The sequence below is a fragment of the Corvus kubaryi genome, unplaced genomic scaffold (genome assembly GCF_017639235.1).
Source record: "Corvus kubaryi isolate FWS band 111438036 unplaced genomic scaffold, C.kubaryi_AGA036_p1.0 split1-131, whole genome shotgun sequence".
In the NCBI taxonomy this organism is placed as follows: Eukaryota; Metazoa; Chordata; class Aves; order Passeriformes; family Corvidae; genus Corvus; species Corvus kubaryi.
This window is the reverse complement of record NW_024582073.1, coordinates 19,131,819-19,149,989: the sequence shown is the minus strand read 5'-3', so window position 1 is coordinate 19,149,989 and position 18,171 is coordinate 19,131,819. Positions and strand designations below refer to the sequence as shown.

The window sequence follows — 18,171 nt, the reverse complement described above, 5'->3', positions numbered from 1 at the left end:
GGGACTGCGCAGGCGCGGGGGCGGCGAGGGACTGAGGGGCCGGGTGCGGCGCGTGCCGCGCGGGCGGCTGCGAGAGGCGGCGGCCGTGGAGGTGCGTGGGAGCGGGGCCGGGGCCGGGGCCGGGGCCGGGGCCGGGGCCGGGGCCGGGATCGGGATCGGAGTCAGGGTCAGGCGCCACGGCACGGCACGGCACGGCAGCAGCCAGCTGCCGCCCAGGAGCGCGGGTGGCGGCCACGCCGGACTTCCCGCCCCGTGTGTCCGGCCAGCCCCCAGCGCTGCCGCTCGGCTGGGCCCGGCCGAGACGGGTCTGCAGCTGCGGGGAGCGGGACGGTGCGGCGAGGTCCCGCGGGGGAAGGGAGGGGGACCGGGAACGCCGCTTGCGAGGTGTATCGGCGTGGGGCGCGGTACGGGGGTCACTGATTCCGGGGTTGGGGTGGCGGGTGCGGGGCTTGCCGGTCCCCCAGGTGGGGCAGCAGGTATACGGAGGTTACTGGTTCCCCAGTCCGGGTGATGGGTACGGGGGTTACCGGTTCCCTGTTGGGCTGGCGGGTACAGGCGTTGCTGGTTCCCGGGGTACTGATTTCCCCTCAGGGAGGGCCTCAGGCGAAACGAGCTCTTGCACGTGCAGCATCGGGCTGCTCGCCGTATCTGTCAGTGGGTGCGCAGGTGCGTTTCTCTTCGGCACTCCAAGTGTTTCTTTCAAGCTGTAAATTAAGATTTCCTTCTTGTATTCCTACAGTTGCGCTTCTGTGGGAAGGAGGTGGCTCCTGAACACTCGCCAGCATGGTAGTTTTCACATGCAATGCGTGTGGAGAAGCTGTGAAGAAAGCACAGGTTGAAAAGCATGTGAACATCTGCAGAAACTGTCAGTGCCTGTCTTGCATGGATTGTGGCAAGGATTTCTGGTAGGTAAAGGATGGGAAGTAGCCTTGCTCACTCTGCAGGGTTTGTCACAAATACAAGAGATGCAAGCCAGAAATTTTCACTGAAGGCTGTAGCATGACAGAAATGTGTGTGGTCTTACAAGCATGTACTTTAAGCACATCAGATTTTACTCATTTAAGCGTTGGCAAGAATAAGTTTTAAATGATCCATTCATTTTAATAATTTATTACTTCAGTTTCTTGATTAGTTAAGTGTTGCATGGTTTGAAGACTGAAGCATTTCAGTGACCTGTGGTTAAAAATCTCTTACATTCAGGGGTGATGACTATAAAGAACATGTGAAGTGTGTAAGTGAAGACCAGAAATATGGTGGAAAAGGCTTTGAAGCCAAAACTAACAAAGGAGATGCTAAACAGCAGGAGTGGATTCAGGTACAGTTTGTAACTATTGTCTGTAATCATCAGAGACAAAAAAGAGGCTATACTGGCTCAAACCAGAGGTCTGTTTTTACCAATATCCCCAGCTGTCTTCTGGCATTTCCTTGGTAGGTCTGTGTTTATCCTGGTAAGAAATGTGTCTTTTTTTTTGAATCTGTCTCTTACTGGTTTGATTTAGTGTAATGTTCCCAGCTGCACACAAAGAGACATTGGTAGTTGTCCATCCTTTTCATGCCATATATGCTTTTATAGACCTCTGTCAGGTATCCCTCCCCATCTCATGGTCTTTGTTCAAGGCTCAAAAATCCTACCCTGCTTAGCTGTTCTTCATATGTAAGTTATACCTTTGGTCCTTTAAAGTCTTCCCACTTCTACTGTTATGCTTGTGAAATGCTGTTCAAGATATGAGTGAACCATAGATTTACCATGTGTCATAACTATGTTTTCTGTGTCCTTTATTCCTTTCTAACCTTTTTGTCAGTTAATCTACTTTTGGGTGGTTTATTTGGTTGTTTTTCACTGCTGCTGATCATGGTGCTGGCGTTATCATGGAATTGGCTATTTTAACCCTGAGATCTTGTATCTAAACTCCAACGGTCAACCTAAAGTCTGCCATTTTAGATGTGAAATTAGGATTGCTTTTCCTTTTCTTCTTGCTTTACATGAATTTGTGTTGAATGTATTTCACCTTTTTATTACCTAGTCACTCATTTTCTTAAGATCTTTCTGGAATCTTCATAGTCCTCATCCTGAATAGCTTCGTAACATCAGGGAAATTTTCTGTCCTCTTGTCATATATTTTGTAAATATGTTGAACAGGAAATGCTCCAGCATGGATAGAAATATCTCCTACCCTTTCTGTCTTACACAAGAACCTACCCTCTTACGGCTGTCTTTCAAAGGTTTTTGGAAGGACCTCAAACACATCTCTAAAACCCACTAGTAATAAGTTAGATCCGTTATGTATGGATTTGTTGATTTCTATCTTGTGTAGAACACATCCTAACAAGGTGCTAAGCTACATGTAGACTTGAAGCATATGATTAATACCATTAACGTCAGAGATGAGTGCTGTTGTTGAGATTGAACGTTGTTTGAGGACATTGGTAAAGGCAGTATGATGTGAGTGCTTTTGCTTATGAACATTGGTAGCCTGCCTCAATAGTAAGTAATTCCTACATAGAAAGGTGGGGATTATTACCAGACACCCTTTTCTGATAGTCTTAACAAATTCACCGAGCCTTTCAGTCATCAGATTTTCAGAAGTACAAAGAAGGGTGTCCAGTGTCCGGTGGCTACCCTCTTCAAATACTGGGAAGCTCAGAGACTTTTTTCCCCCCACAAACAGCAGTGCCATGAGGGACTGCCATGAGACCCTGGTGTAATCTTTCTTCTCTCATGCTGACACCCACGGCACAGGAATATCCAGAGCTGTCTTACAGGTATTAATGCTTGTTGAAGCTGGCATTGCTGCCAGAAGAAATGCATGTCAGCTGTGGCATCAAAATAAGCCTGATTTCTAATAATTAACTCCAGAAATTTGCCAAAACCAAGCAGCTGCTTTTCTTAATGCAGGTCTTTTTCATGCTGCAAGAATCCCTTCTATGACACAGTTACTTTAGTTTGTAACTTGTTCATGAGAAAGCACTGGTGAGCAGTCCTGCTTGCCTCTGCTTACTACATAGGTAGAATTGCTTATATCGATGATTTTGACACATCTAACGAGCTATGATAGAACCAAAGATCAGTGTTTTTCTCATGTTTTTTGAACGCTTCCTATGAGTAGGAACACATCCTGGACACATACCAGCTGTGGGTGCTGGGTGATTTCTGCCCATTGTGTTTCAGACATGCACACCTTACATGTACCATTTGATCCTTATGCTGCTTTGCTGATTTAATTCTGTTTTTCTTCATTCAGAAAATTCATGAAGTAATGAAGAAGCCCAACATAACCCCTAAAGTGCGGAACATCCTGGAGCAAATGCGTGCCTTTGATAACATTCCAAGAAAAAAAGTAAAGTTTCAGGTATGTTTTAACAGAGATTTGCAGAGAGCATAAAACCAGACTTTTCTAGGGAATGCCACTCTATTTTAACAAAGGTGGGACAAATTGCTTATTTGAGTGTTTGTGTAGATTCTGTAATAACTGAATTTCAAATAGACAGTGGTTGTAAAATACATTTATTTGCTTAAAAGGACTCTTGGTGTACCACTTGAATTAGGTATTAAACCAGAGACTTACCGTTTAAGCTCAATCTCCATATGTAGGTTTGTTCTGTTTTTAATACCTTTCTTTTTTGACTGTTTGCTATTCCTATTTAATGTCCAAATTCTTAGACATACTTTTAAAGATTTCTTATTTCTTTGGCTTTGTTTTTTCCTGTGGAAGGCAAGATGCTGTTTTGAAAGTTTTCCTGTTACTCAGTATTCTGACAGAATCTCCCACTCTGCATGCTTCACTAAACTAAATTATGAATGTGGAGAATTTACTGTGTGTAAAGAATTTCATTAAAAGTAAAGAATTACTCACAAACTGGCCCTTTTTTCCCCCCTCTCTGTTCTGTGCCTCAGATTGTGAGGCTGAGAGAAGATCGTGCTTGCTTCCAAAGCACTCAAATAGAACTTGGTAGAGCTGTTGTGAAATTGCTGCTAGCAAGCTGAAGGTTAGAATATATCCCTACAGAATTAATGTTCTGAGCAGGAAAAATGGTATTTTCAAGAAGCTTCTCTTTTTGATAAGACACACTGCAGTGGAAGATCAAAAGTTTTTGCAGTTAATTGTTCCAATTTATTAATGCACCTTTCCTGGGGTTTTCATAGCAATGCAAAAACCTTTACATTACATTTAACATTGAATTCCACATTTCTAAAAGTTGATCTGTTGCAGATAGTGTGAACAGTGTAATCTATGGCTTTATTTTCATTTTCACCAGGAACACCTGCAATAACCCAAACAACTTTCAAATGTTTGCATTGAGATATTTGCTTAATTTTTACTTTCCTGTAATAAACTAAGGTATCCATCTAGGAGCATGACCATATGTCCAGTACACAAATAAATAAGATCAGATCATTAATGTTTTAACTCATGGGAACAGTCAGAAGGTTTGGTAGGAGGTTTAACATAACCAGTTATATTTAAACACTTGAGGATTATCTTTTGTATACATTTACCACTTGGGGATGGCTGTTGGTGAGGCAATTGAGATATATGGTGTAGCCTCCTAACAGTATCTAGACATAATGTGCAACAATTTAGCAAGGAGGCTTGAGAGATTCATGGGAGTAACCTCTAACCAGATCTTAGTCAAAAGCAATGATTAGATTCTTAAATGAAAAAAGAAAACCAAGAACCAAATATATGGTAATGAAGAAAGAAAATCAGAGGTACGTGTTTTCAGTTACTGGTTTTTTTTCCATGGGCAGAATTGGATCAAGAACAGTTTGAGAATTCATGACAACGCTTTGCAAGATCAGGTGTGGGATGTTTTCTCAGAAGCAACCAGAAACGTAAGTTTAACTGGAGGTACATCATCATAGAATGGGAACACACTCCAAAATGTTGGAAGGAAAACCTTTCAGACTCCTTTTGTAGGTGTTAGTAGAAACATTGTCTCCCATAGTTCCAATGGATTATGTTACAATGTGGTATTTCTTGACTAAATTGCTTATTTGTGGAACACAAAAGTCATGCTGAAGTAGTTGTTTGTACTGGGTAGGTTGTGATGGAAATCTTGGACATGGTGACATGATTATGCCATGAAAATCAGAAGGCTAATTTATGCTACTAGTGCATAAAGAAAGGAAAATACACTACCTTTATCTTTGATTCCAGTCTTATAGTGCACACTAAGAATAAAATATCTTTCAGAGCATTATTGGCCTCAAATTTATGTGTATTGGAGTGGGAAATTAACAGCACATAGTTCACCTAATTTATTAGTGGGGAGAGGGATCCTCCAGTTTGTGGTGCAAGTTCCTTCCATTTCTTTGTGCGAATTGTGGACTCACTCTGACCTTTCTGTCCGTGGCTAATTATTTGCTATGTCATTACTAGCTTATTGTGTTTTGGTAGGGTGTTGTTTTGTTTGTTTGTTTGCAGCTATTGCTGCTACTCGAAAGCTGTTAGAGAAGCTTATTTCTCAGTTGATGTAAAGATGCTCTCCCCCCTTTCCCCCACATTCTTCTGAGGAAGAGTGGAGGCATAGCTCTGGCATTAATCTCCTGTTGATTATGCTTCATGTTTCTAATTTGATGATTCCAGTTAAACTTATTTGCAGTTTTTCTGAGGAATCCAAATTTAAGAGCCAGGAAAGAAAGAAACACATTTACTAAGGATTAGGAACATAACATAAACTCTTTTTTGCTGGAGCATTAATACTGAGTTGATACAACTTCTCTGAAGTCATAAGCAGTTCTCTCTTGACTTAAACTAATTTTTAAGAAAGTCTTCAATCTGAAAACCTTTTATTTAAACACAAATTTAAACAATTACACTGTCCATACAGCAGAGCATAAAAGTAAAATATGTAACACAGCTTTCTTTCTTCAGTGATTTCAATTCACCTTTAAGAATTCTCAGATCTTAAGATATGATTTGTTAAATGCACCTTGAAGTGTATACACTCAATGGAAATTCTTAAGTAGAATTCAAATTTAATTGAAGTAACTCTAAAAACATGCTGGTGCTAAATTGCTTGTATAAAGATCTGTTCTCTTTCTAAATAGCTTCACTAACATTTCAGTAATTGTATTCCACTTGTAATTATTAAAATTAAAGTTTTAATTGAACATTAAATTTTTCATTAATATATTAATTATTCTACAAGAAAATCATTATAAGCCCAGGTACATTAAAAGAAAACCAAATATGTTGAGAAAAGGACAATTAAAACAACCAGGGGTGCCTTTCTTAGCATCATGCAATAATGGTTTGTTGTCCCAGACACATCCAAGACAGGGAAGTGGAGGGCAAAAGAGATTATTATTCAGGGGCTGTGTATTTGGGAATAAGTTCTGCATTTTGCTTTATAATGTGCTGTAGTTTTGTTTGTGTAAATAAAGAGTTGTCACTTTCTTAACTACATTTAGCAAATAATTTAAAACACAATAGACACTTACTTCAACTAGAAATTATATATGTTGTAAGATAACATTTCTTCTGTGGTGTTAATTAACATTTAGTCTGTTAAGTTAAAAGAAGAGTCAGGCACACTATTTTATGAGTGCTACTTCTCAGGTAACCGGTGACATCACATGTGAGCAACTTAATTGATTTCAGGATATCAGTGTTCTGAACAGTTACCAATGATCTAGTAGAGGAAAGTTGCAATGTCAAAAAACCACATGTAAAAACTGTAATAATCTTTCTTTCAACAAAAGATTTCAAATGAAAAAGAACAAGACAAACCACAGCAGAAGGAAGAGCATCAGTCTGCAGAAACTGGGGAAAAAACAATGGCAGAAGAAAATGGAATTACAGATGAAAAAACAGAGAGAAAAAAGAGTAAGAGAGAACGAAAAGAGGAGAGACAAAAGAACAAAAAGAAGGAGAAGAAAGATCTGAAATTAGAAAACCAGGCAGAAGTAAAAAAGAATAAAAAGTCCAAAAAAGGAAAGGAGAGCGTGGAGGATGAATTTGAAGTAAATGGAAATGACAATAACAGTGAAACAGAAGAAGAAATAAATGTAAAGAAACGCAGACATAAACATGTAGAAGGTATCCACCATACAACTTATATTCTTGTTTGTTTTGAAGATGCTTTTTCTCAATTCCAAAGCTCAATAAACTACCTAAGTAGAATTTTAAAGTAGTGCATTATATATACAAATTAGATTATTTTTAACAGTGATTGGACATTTCTTTTATAAAATCTGAACCACTTTGCAAATATAAGCTCATGTTATAAGAACAAAAACTTTAAGTCATGTCAGTACTTCTAGTTTTAAATCTTTTTTATGTATGTTTATCCAATTCCATCTCTAGAGGAACCTCATACCAAAACAAAGAGAATGAAAACTGAAAGCATTTCAGAAGACATGGAAACAGAAAACATCAATGACAATGAAGAAAATGTGGGAACAGGTAGAGGTATTTTTAAAGGGACAATTTAGGTAGTTAGAAAACTATTCTGCAAAAGACCTAAGCAGGATATAAATACAGTGCTTCTGCAGCAAGCCTTGAAATAAACTGTGCCTCAGTGTGCATAAATGTGTGTGTATATTCAGTATACACATCTGTTCCAGAGTAAGTATCCTGTGCTACACTTAACACCTGATAACGAGTTACTTGTCTCATTTGTTGTTTCTGCTGTGCTGGCAGCCTTTGGCTATGCTTGGTTCCAGTGGACACTGAGATTTCGCCACAGTGGCTCTCTTCCCTGCTGCCATGCACATTAGCCAACACAGCCAAAAGGGTAACAACTCATAGACCTCTTGGTATCTCTCATATCCCCAGTTGTGCTCCATGAATCATAAATCGGACTTCAGATGTGTTGGACCTTAGTTTCTGCTTAGATAAACCTACTCTGCCTATCACCTGACACACTGACTGTACAATGCCTGTGTTTGAACACACAGATTGTTTATTTGGAAACCACCAATTAATGACCTCTGAAGGTGGTATGGTCTAAATTTGACTGCCTGTGCTTTAAGTGTGAGGAGACAGGGTCGTAACTGTTCCTGCATTATGTAGGAGTTTCTGCTTGATAGCTGAAGTGCAGAAGTTAAGTAAAAACAATTCTGACCCCTGTTGTTCAAGTACTGTGTTGACTCTTCATCTCTATTCCATTATATATTCAGGAACAGCTGATGACTTTATGCTTAAGACACCTTCCTGTTGTAGGGTCAGTAAGGTAACAAGTGTTGTGGTAGCCAAACTGATTGCAAAATTAGGAGTTCGAAGGCTGGTTAGTAGTAGAGAATTCGACACAGAATATCTACTTTTACTAATGATGTTGTACACCTAATTATTTTGTAGGTAAATTCAACTGGAAGGGAACCATCAAAGCTGTTCTGAAACAGGCTCCAGACAATGAAATTTCAATTAAAAAACTAAGAAAAAAGGTACTGTACAACATGGCTTTTTTAATCTACTTTGGTCTTGTGAGTTAATTTGTGTAATGCTGAAGTTCAGAAAATTCTGGCTTGCATAAACAAAGTTTGACATTTTTTAACGGAATATCAATTAACAGAATGTCAGCTGAAGGACAGGTTCTTTATTGCTTACTGAGTTACACGAGAAATTCAGTGCTAGTTCTGCAAAGGAACAATAGCACAACAGCTTCCATGCCACTTTTAATATAGTAACATAAATGTATTATTGCTTATAGTGGAATCATCTTCACGAACTAAAAACCATTTTTCTGTCTTTGTGCAGGTGATAGCTCAATATTATGCAGTAGCTGGTGAATGTCACAAAACAGAAGAGGAGATCCTAGTCACATTCAATAAGAAAGTGAATAACAATCCCAAATTTAGAGTTCTGAAGGACAAAGTGAAGCTTGTGAAATAAACAGTTTGCATACTTTTCATAGCTGTTGCATTTTAATCTTGCAGACAGAGTCAAACTCTTCTGTCAGCTGTACAGATACTATGCATTGGTCTCAATTTAAATTGTGTATGTGAAAGCAGAATTTAATTTTTAATACTGGATTCCTTCCCTTTTTCTAGACTTACCACAGAACATTTTCAGATATTTTATTTTTTGATTTTATGGAAAATGTATATTTTTTGGTACAAGTTTTAAGAGGCATTGAAAATAATTGCTGTCCTACGGTATTAAAATTCTTCCAGTAATATAATTTATAGGCATGAATATTTTTCAGGACCTGGGTTGTGTGGCTTTTGGCAGAAACTATTTTAAGAGCAAACAAGATTTTCATATTCAAAAACCCACTGTGGAATGAATGTTTTGTTACACTAAAATTCAAAACGCTATGACTGATGACTTTACACACTGTGGATAGTGTGTGCAGCCTTTAATAAACTGTTGATTCTGTGTTATAAAATGCATCATTAAAGTGTCAGATTTGTGTATGCAGTATTGCACATTCAGTGGAAATCTAAAGACTGAGTTACCTGTATATGCATTGCTACTGAAAGTCTTGATTAGTAATGCAACTGACTTCAATAGAAGTGGTTACATGGACTAAAAATTGACTGATGAAATAGATTACTTTAAAATACAACCTTAAATATAATGAATCTTGTCACTTTACAATTGCATAATAAATCCACAAATTATACGTAATTTGAAGAGGCTGTTGTGTTGCAGTCGCCACAACAATTTAGCTAGGCCAGAAATGTTACAGGTATGTGAGAGAAAGAGCTGCCTGGGGGAAGTTACTTGAAGCTTTATAGGTTTTTGCTTATGTGCAAAATTACTTCCATGTAGGAAGTTTCCTATTATGACATAGTCTGTTAAAAACAGCGTTATAAAGCAGTTGGTGGTATGATGTTTTTAAAAATTGCTTAGTGATTTCAAGCAGATACACTTATATAAAACTCCACAGTAAAAATATCTGAATTTATAGAAATACTGAATATATTAAAAGTGTAAATATTAAAAAATTAACTGTGATACATTAGGTCCAGTTTTTCAGAGTATGTTTGTCTTACCATAAAAGTTGCAAGAAAAGCACCTAATAAATTTAAGATCTCTTCAGTGAGTGTTTGTTGTTTGTTAAAGCTATGCAACAGGTTTTTTTATTCAGTCTAACAGGTAACCAGATTATTGGCTCCTGTCATTGTACAGTTCTGGTGTCTTATGCTCAGGGTTTACTGCAGTGATCACTGAATGAAGCAAAGCAGAAGGCTAAATGTTCAAACACCATGGATCAGTTGAAAGCTGAAAATAAGGAATATCGAATCAACAGTATGCAGATGAGCATAGAGAGTAGGATTTGACAGAGTAATTTTTTTTCCTGCTTTAACTGTTACAATTCTTAAAGGTTCAAGCTGTGTACTCTCCTGTGCACTGCTGTGGTTGGGTTAGTGGTGCCTGTGTGGAGTAGTAAACATATTGTAAATTATTCTTCCCCTTTCTGTGTAAAGGGTAAAGCAGCACCAGCTGATGTTCAGTTTTTTCCCTCATGACTTGGCAGACATGAATCAAAGGCATGCCTCTATTTGACAGTTGTTAGTGGGAGTCTGTTGTAAGTAAGCCCTGTTACAATTACAATAGTGTAACTTCAGTAAATGTTGCTACAGTAGTATTACCTTCTCCTGCTCTGTTAGCAGAAAGAGGGGGAGGGGGAGCAATATGCTTTGTAGGTGTATTCTTCTTTCTGGGTGTTCCTGGGAATACTGTAGTATGATAGATGAGTCTGTGCCTCTAAGTATAGAAGACTTTAAGTGCTGTTCCAGTCCATGCATTATTGACATGCACCTCTCCAGTAAAAACTTCAATGTTTTTTCATCAGACAATTAATAAAGTACTCAGAGGACTGAAATTGGCTTTTCCCCTTACAGAAGATCTGGACTTCAATTTACTCCTTGCAACTAATGATGTCTTGATCAGATTGATGTTACAACTGTGGTGGTAATTGTTTCAGAGGGAGGGAGGCATAATCCCTTGTGGATCATTGAGAATCCTTCAAGAAGGCAGAAAACCAGCAGGACTTCTCTAAGTTAGATCAGTAATTAAGCAGCATATTTACCAGTATTTTTTTTAATCCAGAATATGTTTTGGTGATTTTCTAAACAGCATAACATAGCTCCATAATAAAATATACCTTATTGTTAAAATTTTCCTTTCTAAAATAGTGTATTGAAAATTGAGTGTCTTTGTGGCAGGGTGGGGAAGAAAGAAACAATGTAAATTAGAAAATAGTTTAAAGCTAGTGGCTTCCATTATAAGTACAGCATAAGCACTTAAGCAGGGACTTTAATCACTGGAAGAAAAAAAGCTTCAAAGGACAGCTACTTATTTGTTGTGCTCAGCCCTCCGTTGTCCTGGTGCATTAGAGTAGTTCATTCTTTCTCCAGTGAAAACTGATCCTCCCACCTGGTGCTGTAATCCAATTGTATCACTGCAATGTAGTCAGAGCCCGACATGAGTAGTGGCTCATAGCTGATGACCACAGGATATAGAGACCCAATACATGATTTCATTCGGAAACTTTTAAGGCTGTAACACTCACCCTTATTAAGGAAATAAGAGAGCAAATATTAAACTTTTTGTGCAAGATAAGTGAAAAAAGGCATATTGTTCTGTGCATTGAGCTGTATTCACAGGTTACAAGATATCTCAGTCAATATATTCAACATTTACCCCTTTCTTCTCCCGGATTAGCCTTCAAGAAAAAAACCAAGAATAAGTCCTCTAAGTTTCTTTTCTGCTCTGTCAGCCAAGAAAAGCTGCATATTATGTTTCCCATTAGTACCTTTACAGGAAGTGTTACTTTATATTGAATTCTAAATTTCACTCGGACTAGAGGAAGTTTTAGTTGTAACTTTCTCTTGCACTTTTTAAGATACAGTTCCTTTTGCTGGTGTAATCTACTGCTTTTCTTTGCAATTCTGAGGTGTAATTCCTTTTCCACGTGAATCTTCATGCTTTTATGCTCTCAGACACTAAAGGCTGAAAAACCTTCAAGCTTTTTGACTGGACTTTTTTCTGCAAGACTGCAGATCATAGATCTTAGTCCTTTCAGAACACATGTATTTTTTATCTTTCCTTCTAAAATTTATTCTAGAAGATTTAGAATTGTCCAGTCTTTTGTGTGTTTTGCCCTTCTCATTAGAATCTTTTAGTAGAAACTGCTCTTGCTATGCAACTTCATACCTGAGCTACAGCAGAAATAAAATACTGATTTCCAACAGAAGTAGTTTTTTGGTTCCTGAAATTACTTGAAAGTCACAGAAAACCAGAAATGGTGTCTGTATGCCTACCCACCCACTAAACCCCTCTTCTCAAACTTCTATGTGGAATGCATTAGTACTAAATTAGTATAAAAAGCCTAATTAAGGTCCGATTGCAGTCAAGCTCAACTCACATATATTTGTTTTATGAGAACAAATCTTTTTCTTAAACATAATGGGATCTTCCTCTTAAGCAGCATGAAATCCACTTGAAAGTATTCAGAGCACTACAGCTCACTCAGGTGAAAAAGAGAAAGAACCTGATTAAAAAAGAACCAGAATTCTGCCTGCACTGCAGGTGGCTCAAACCACACTGTGTTTACTCCTTCATTCTATTCCTTGCAGTAGCCATGCAATGAACCTCCACCATCCAGCCATTAATGTATAAATACAAAGCACAAAGTGCACTTTTATACTTCGATTTTTTGCTCTTCTGCTGGCCTTTTCTCTTGATAAGAAGGTATTCCAGGCAGAATACACAGCTCTTGACTACAATACCCTTAGATGACAGAGGGTCATGTTTTCTGTGGATGAGACAGGACCAGGATTTTTTCCTAGACTTTCTTACTATGTCTTACACCATGAAAATATGTTTCCTCTTCCTTCTTGCTCCTTCAATTCTGTCTCAGGTATTACACCTTTCAAAGTTTCAGCTTTGTTGGTGAACTTTCAGAACTTAAGTGGTTTCAGCATTGGAATAGCATTGAGCAAGTTTTCCATGAGAAGAAAAAATTTGAGCTCAGCTGATGTTCTTAAAGACCTGTTTATGTTATGCAGATTAGCCAAAACAATAATGGGAATTGTACTATCATCCTCCAGCCAAAAATTCAAACTGCTGAATTCAGTTTTCATGAAGGAAACATCTTCTTTTTCCTGTCTGTCTTGGACAGTTTAGCACTCAGTCAGTGTTCCTTCTAACTCTGTTGTCCAATTAATTACAATACCTGTTCAAAATACATGAAAAATTGACCCTACAGAATATGTAAGTGCTAATGGACTGCAAAGGACAATAGCAAAGGAAACCTTTGCCATGAATAAAGTGTGTTAAGAGCTTTGTTTTGTATTTAGTTTTTTTAGGACTCCACAGAAACAGCATGAGCTGAATCCCACACTGTACACTGCAATGAGATGTTGCTAAGCTGAACTGTACTTTCCAATCTCATTAACAGTGAGATCCACATGCCCAAGAAGCTTTGTCCCTGCTTTAGTACATCAGTCAAATCACAGACAGTGGTGATACTAGACATCTCCAAAGCAATAGTTAATATTCTATCACAGCCTAAAATAATACTAACTTCTACCAGTAGAGAAATAAAGTGTCATACTAAAGGAGACCAACACTCCTGTACAGTAAATGTTGAATGATACACTTGAATGCCCATTCTCACAATTGATAGTCTTTTCTGTGTGAACTAGACCTGATGTTCATTATTCAAAAACCACACAGAACTTTAGGATGTTCCTAAACCCCCCAAGTATGAAATTATTTTCCTATTGTTACAGATGCAAAGTTGCACAGACTTTTTCCTAAATAAAGAAATTGGTTTTAATAATTCCCAAGTACTCTTTTTCCCACCCTCCCACATCTGGCCATTTCTTTTTGCCTCTCCACCACCCCCTGCATTTTCGCAGGCTTTTAAAACCAGATCAAATCCTCAAACTGCGAGGTATTATATACCACTACTGGAGATTGAGTAGTCAAGAACAATTATAGCTGGAGTATTGCTGCCAAGTGCTTTGTATCATTAAACTGTAGTCTTGGGAAAACATTTTGAGAGCCATTGTACTCCCTCAAGAAAGTAATTGTAGTTAAGTGAAACTAAACTCAACAAATGATTGAGAAGAGAGAGAGAAGGAAAATTTACTTAGCCACTTCAAGGAGAATGGTTTATCTAGATTTATTTTGGATAAATAGGATGATTTTTGGATATTTGGATAAATTTGGATAAATATTATGGTTTTATTTGCATATTTGAAGATGGAATGAACAGAACAGTCTTCTTATTTTATATTCGTATTGCTGATTATAGTGAAAGGCAAGAGTCAGACACTGAAGCTTTCTAACATTATTAATCAGGGTAACTGAGGGTTAAGATGGTCTTCTATCAAATAAATACTTCAGATTAAAGTAATGTTCTGGATCAGCTGTTTTTTTATAATTTGCTGACAACTTTCAAGGTGAGGAATAACATAGCTAGATAAAATCAGATGTCTTTACGTGGTGCATTTTGTTTTCTCTTCTCCTAGATTCCCTTTTCACCTTTTAAACTGCTTTTATCTTTTCTGCTTTCTTTTTCTTCATCCAGTTCAAATGCTTGCATGCTTAAATATAGTGCCTTCTTGGTATCAACACACTATTCTATGTATTGTTTCCTTCCTAGAGGGTCAATCCAAGGCTGCACTGCAATTTAATACTAGCATGAGAATTCAGCTTGAGTTCAGGAGTTTGTATATGAACCACATTCAGAGTCAATTGAGTTTTACCCTGCAGTTGTTTTTCAGATCTGCATTAAGTTATTCACACCAAGTACTTTTAAGTCCTTTTCCGTTGTACTGAATTTAAAATAGTTAAAGGGACATAAGATGAAAGCAAGGGAACTGTAGTACTATTTGGAGGCTTTTTTGTTACCTAGATGGGTCAGACAATGTATTTACTTTTTCACCATGTGTAAGAGAGGACGCACAATTCTTTAGTCCAAGGACAAGGTGCAGAAAGGATTGAGAATCTCTACCTATCCAGTCTTTTACTCCTGATAATGGAAGATAAGCAGCAAATTACTACTCACTTTATTATTACTTAGTTCATGAACAGAAATCACAGAGTATATAGAACTATCATTCCTCAAAGTGAAAGAATATGTCTATACTGTATCCAAATTACTTCAGCTGGAAATTAACATGGGAAGGAGTCCACCCTACTTAGATGTGGAATGGAGAAAATTCCAACCATGTCTTTTGTGAACAGATAACATTTGGGCTAATTTAGCTATTGATTTCTGTAATAGGGAAAAAGTTATGAATATTTGCTAGAATACTAGAAAACTAATTTGACTTTCTAAAAGTGAGAATTTAACTGGGAATTCCAATTATAAATTTTATATCTACCCAGTCAAGAGACATAAAAAGCTACCACATTTGTGTGTCATTAAAAATTACTTGTAAATCAACATATAACCAACTAATCACTAAGCAGCAAATATTCAGCTAGCAACAAGAAAATAAAATTCAACATATGCAAATAGATTGCAAAATTCAGCTTTCACTTATAACTGAAAAACCTGAATATTTAAAGACATTCAACTAACATACAAAGCATTCTTTTCTACGTAAAATAAAAGAATGTGAAGGTGTTGAATTCAGTTCCCAAAATGTGAAAACAGAATCACATGTGAGACCAGGAATACAGTTAACAAAAAAAATTATAGCAAACTCTTCCCTTTGTACATTTCTTTCACTGAATCTTCAAATTCACAAATTTATTTCACAGACTTTTAACTAAAGTTATCACATCAAGCACCACATTTAAAAATACTTCCTAGGATTTGTGCAGGGATTCTTAAACATTAACTTGGAAGAATTAATTATAACAGGCCTGTTGATTAGATGCTTTGTTAATTATGTTGTTCATTTTGTAACAGTCTCAGTACAGCTTCTGATCACTATCTATTCTTTGGCAGATTAATAATTTCTGAATCAGAGAAGCTCTGTGAAAAGATCACAGAAAACATCTCAGCTCTACAAACACTGAACATGAGCGGCCTCAGTTAAGGTCAATAGTGAGTCTAGGAAGGGAAGCTCTTATTTCAGCTCTTTGCACAATACCTACTCTGTAGGTAGACAGAAGTGTTCAGTTTAACAACACTGACAGATCTTAACCTTTCCAAGCATACATATTTATTTAAATGCTATGCTTAAATCAAAGATATATCCTATGAATAGCTTTTGCAAAGAAAGTGCATGAAGATTTCCTTTGTTTCTTATTTGAGTCACTAAGATGAAAGCGAAGGCTGAGGTAGTCATTTCACTCAAAGGAAATAAAACAAAGAAACCTCTATTTCATTGATAAGAAAGCAGAGCTCTGATCTCCCATGAGCTGTTAACTTCAAAATATTCAACTGAACTACATAAAGAATAATCCCTGTAGTCACTAAGGACTATGATGTGGTTGGCACTTACATGACACATGTTCTAAGGCTGGGAAAAAAATTTCTACTTACTATGCCATGTCTCACGTGAAATTCAGATGTAAATGTAGGCCTGTCTTTCTGCAGAGAAAGAAAAAAATTTTTTTTTTTCTGTTCTTGTATCTTTTAGGCTGAATTTACTCAAACTCGATGCACAGTAATAAAGAATAACCAGAACCCTGTTTTCCCTCATCCCTAGAATCTCACTCATATATAAAACAGTATATTTAGGAAAATATAGCTGTAGTTATCCAGCATATTTAGAGCTGTTTAAAAACTGCAAGTCAGAGAAAGTTTAGCTTTTACCCTAATTAGTTTCTACCAGTTAGTTTCTTCCCTTAGGATGGCCTAAAACTATTAAGGTTTAATTATTTAACCACAGCCTACATTCCATTCTTTTTGATTTTCCTGTTTTCTCAACATAAAACTACAGAGGAAGTATCTGCAAGGCTTTTCTGTTAATAAATGCTGGACAATATGCAAAGAATGCGCTTGGTAAGTGAAACTTTCACACATTTCTCATAAGCATTGTTTTCATACAAAATATTGTGTCCGCTGAGAGGAATAGTGTTATCAGGTTATTAAACATTTGGGTTTTTGAACTTTATATACAGCTAGAAGGACTCTAAACTTGATTTTGGTAAGTAAAACCCACATACTGCAATTAGGTTTTTTTCTTCAATCTCCCTTATAATAATCAGAATATTTCTACATTTAATCCCACTGTCTATTCATAACAGCTGCTGAAAATCTATCCATAACAGCTGCTGTATCCGACAGGCACCTCCTCTGAAATCAGCAGGATTTTTGCCTTAGTTGGTATGTTACGCCACACAGTTTTGTCTGAGAAAGCACAGGATTTGTAACAACTACATGGATCATCTAATTAACTTAATGAACCATTACTATCAGAAACAAATTTCAATTTTAAAAGCCATGTCAATGGCCTAATCACTGAACACACCCCAGAAGGTACAGTACATATATCATATATTCACAGTATTCTTAATATTCACAATATTCTTATAATGACCAGACCTAAGTTTAATCTACCAGCAAAAGTGAGCAGTTTTAAATTTGTCCATGAGAATAAACAAGAAAGCCCCTGTAATATAATTGGTTTCAAGATTTTGTTTGCAGAAACATGCTGAAGTGACTTTGCATCTAGTTATGCAGAAGTCAACTACAGAACTGAAACAATCTATTTAAACATTTCATTAGTTTATTTAACTTTTGCCTAGTTTGCCTTGCAAATATGTTTATTATTTCCAGTTACGAGGTGCAGTTTCGAGTGCTACAGGATTCCCGTGGCTCTCGAAAGCTCCCAGAGCTTTGCATTTCAGAGAATCACAGAATATTCCGAGTTGGAAGGGACCCAGAACGATCATGGACTCCAACTCTTAAATAAATGGCCAGTAAGGCCAGTAAGAACCTACGAGCTTGGTGTTATTAGCACCATGCTCCAACCATTTTGCACCGACACCACTGCTCTGTGTCACAAAAATTAAGATTTCCCTAACATCTGCCCTCGAGAACATCTGGTTGTCAGTTGAGGGAAACATTTCTACGCACAGAGTTTTATCTTTTTTTTTTTTTCTGAGTCATTTCGGCAGCACAGCCTTCACTGCGGCACTCGGCTGCACCCGGCGCGTTCCCTCTGTTCAGGGGCGGGCAGTGCGGTTCCCGAAGCTGTTCATGAGTCCCGTACCGCCGGGCCGCTCGCCGAGGCCGGGCGCTGCCGCTGCCCCTCACGCCGGGGCGGTCGCGGCCGCCGCGCTCCCGCCCCGTCGCGTCACTGCC

The 18,171-nt window shown here is 37.7% G+C and overlaps 1 protein-coding gene across 1 annotated transcript; it reads left to right on the top strand.

Annotated features, from left to right (window-relative positions):
* The first annotated feature begins 21 nt into the window (after positions 1 to 21).
* Positions 22 to 9,989, top strand: LYAR (Ly1 antibody reactive). Its single transcript, XM_042053432.1, has 9 exons — positions 22 to 91; positions 740 to 905; positions 1,201 to 1,315; positions 3,243 to 3,350; positions 4,751 to 4,834; positions 6,707 to 7,043; positions 7,311 to 7,409; positions 8,304 to 8,389; positions 8,703 to 9,989. The coding sequence occupies exons 2-9, from the start codon at positions 784 to 786 to the stop codon at positions 8,835 to 8,837; spliced, it is 1,086 nt and encodes a 361-aa protein (XP_041909366.1). The 5' UTR covers positions 22 to 91; positions 740 to 783; the 3' UTR covers positions 8,838 to 9,989.
* The last annotated feature ends 8,182 nt before the right edge of the window (positions 9,990 to 18,171 follow it).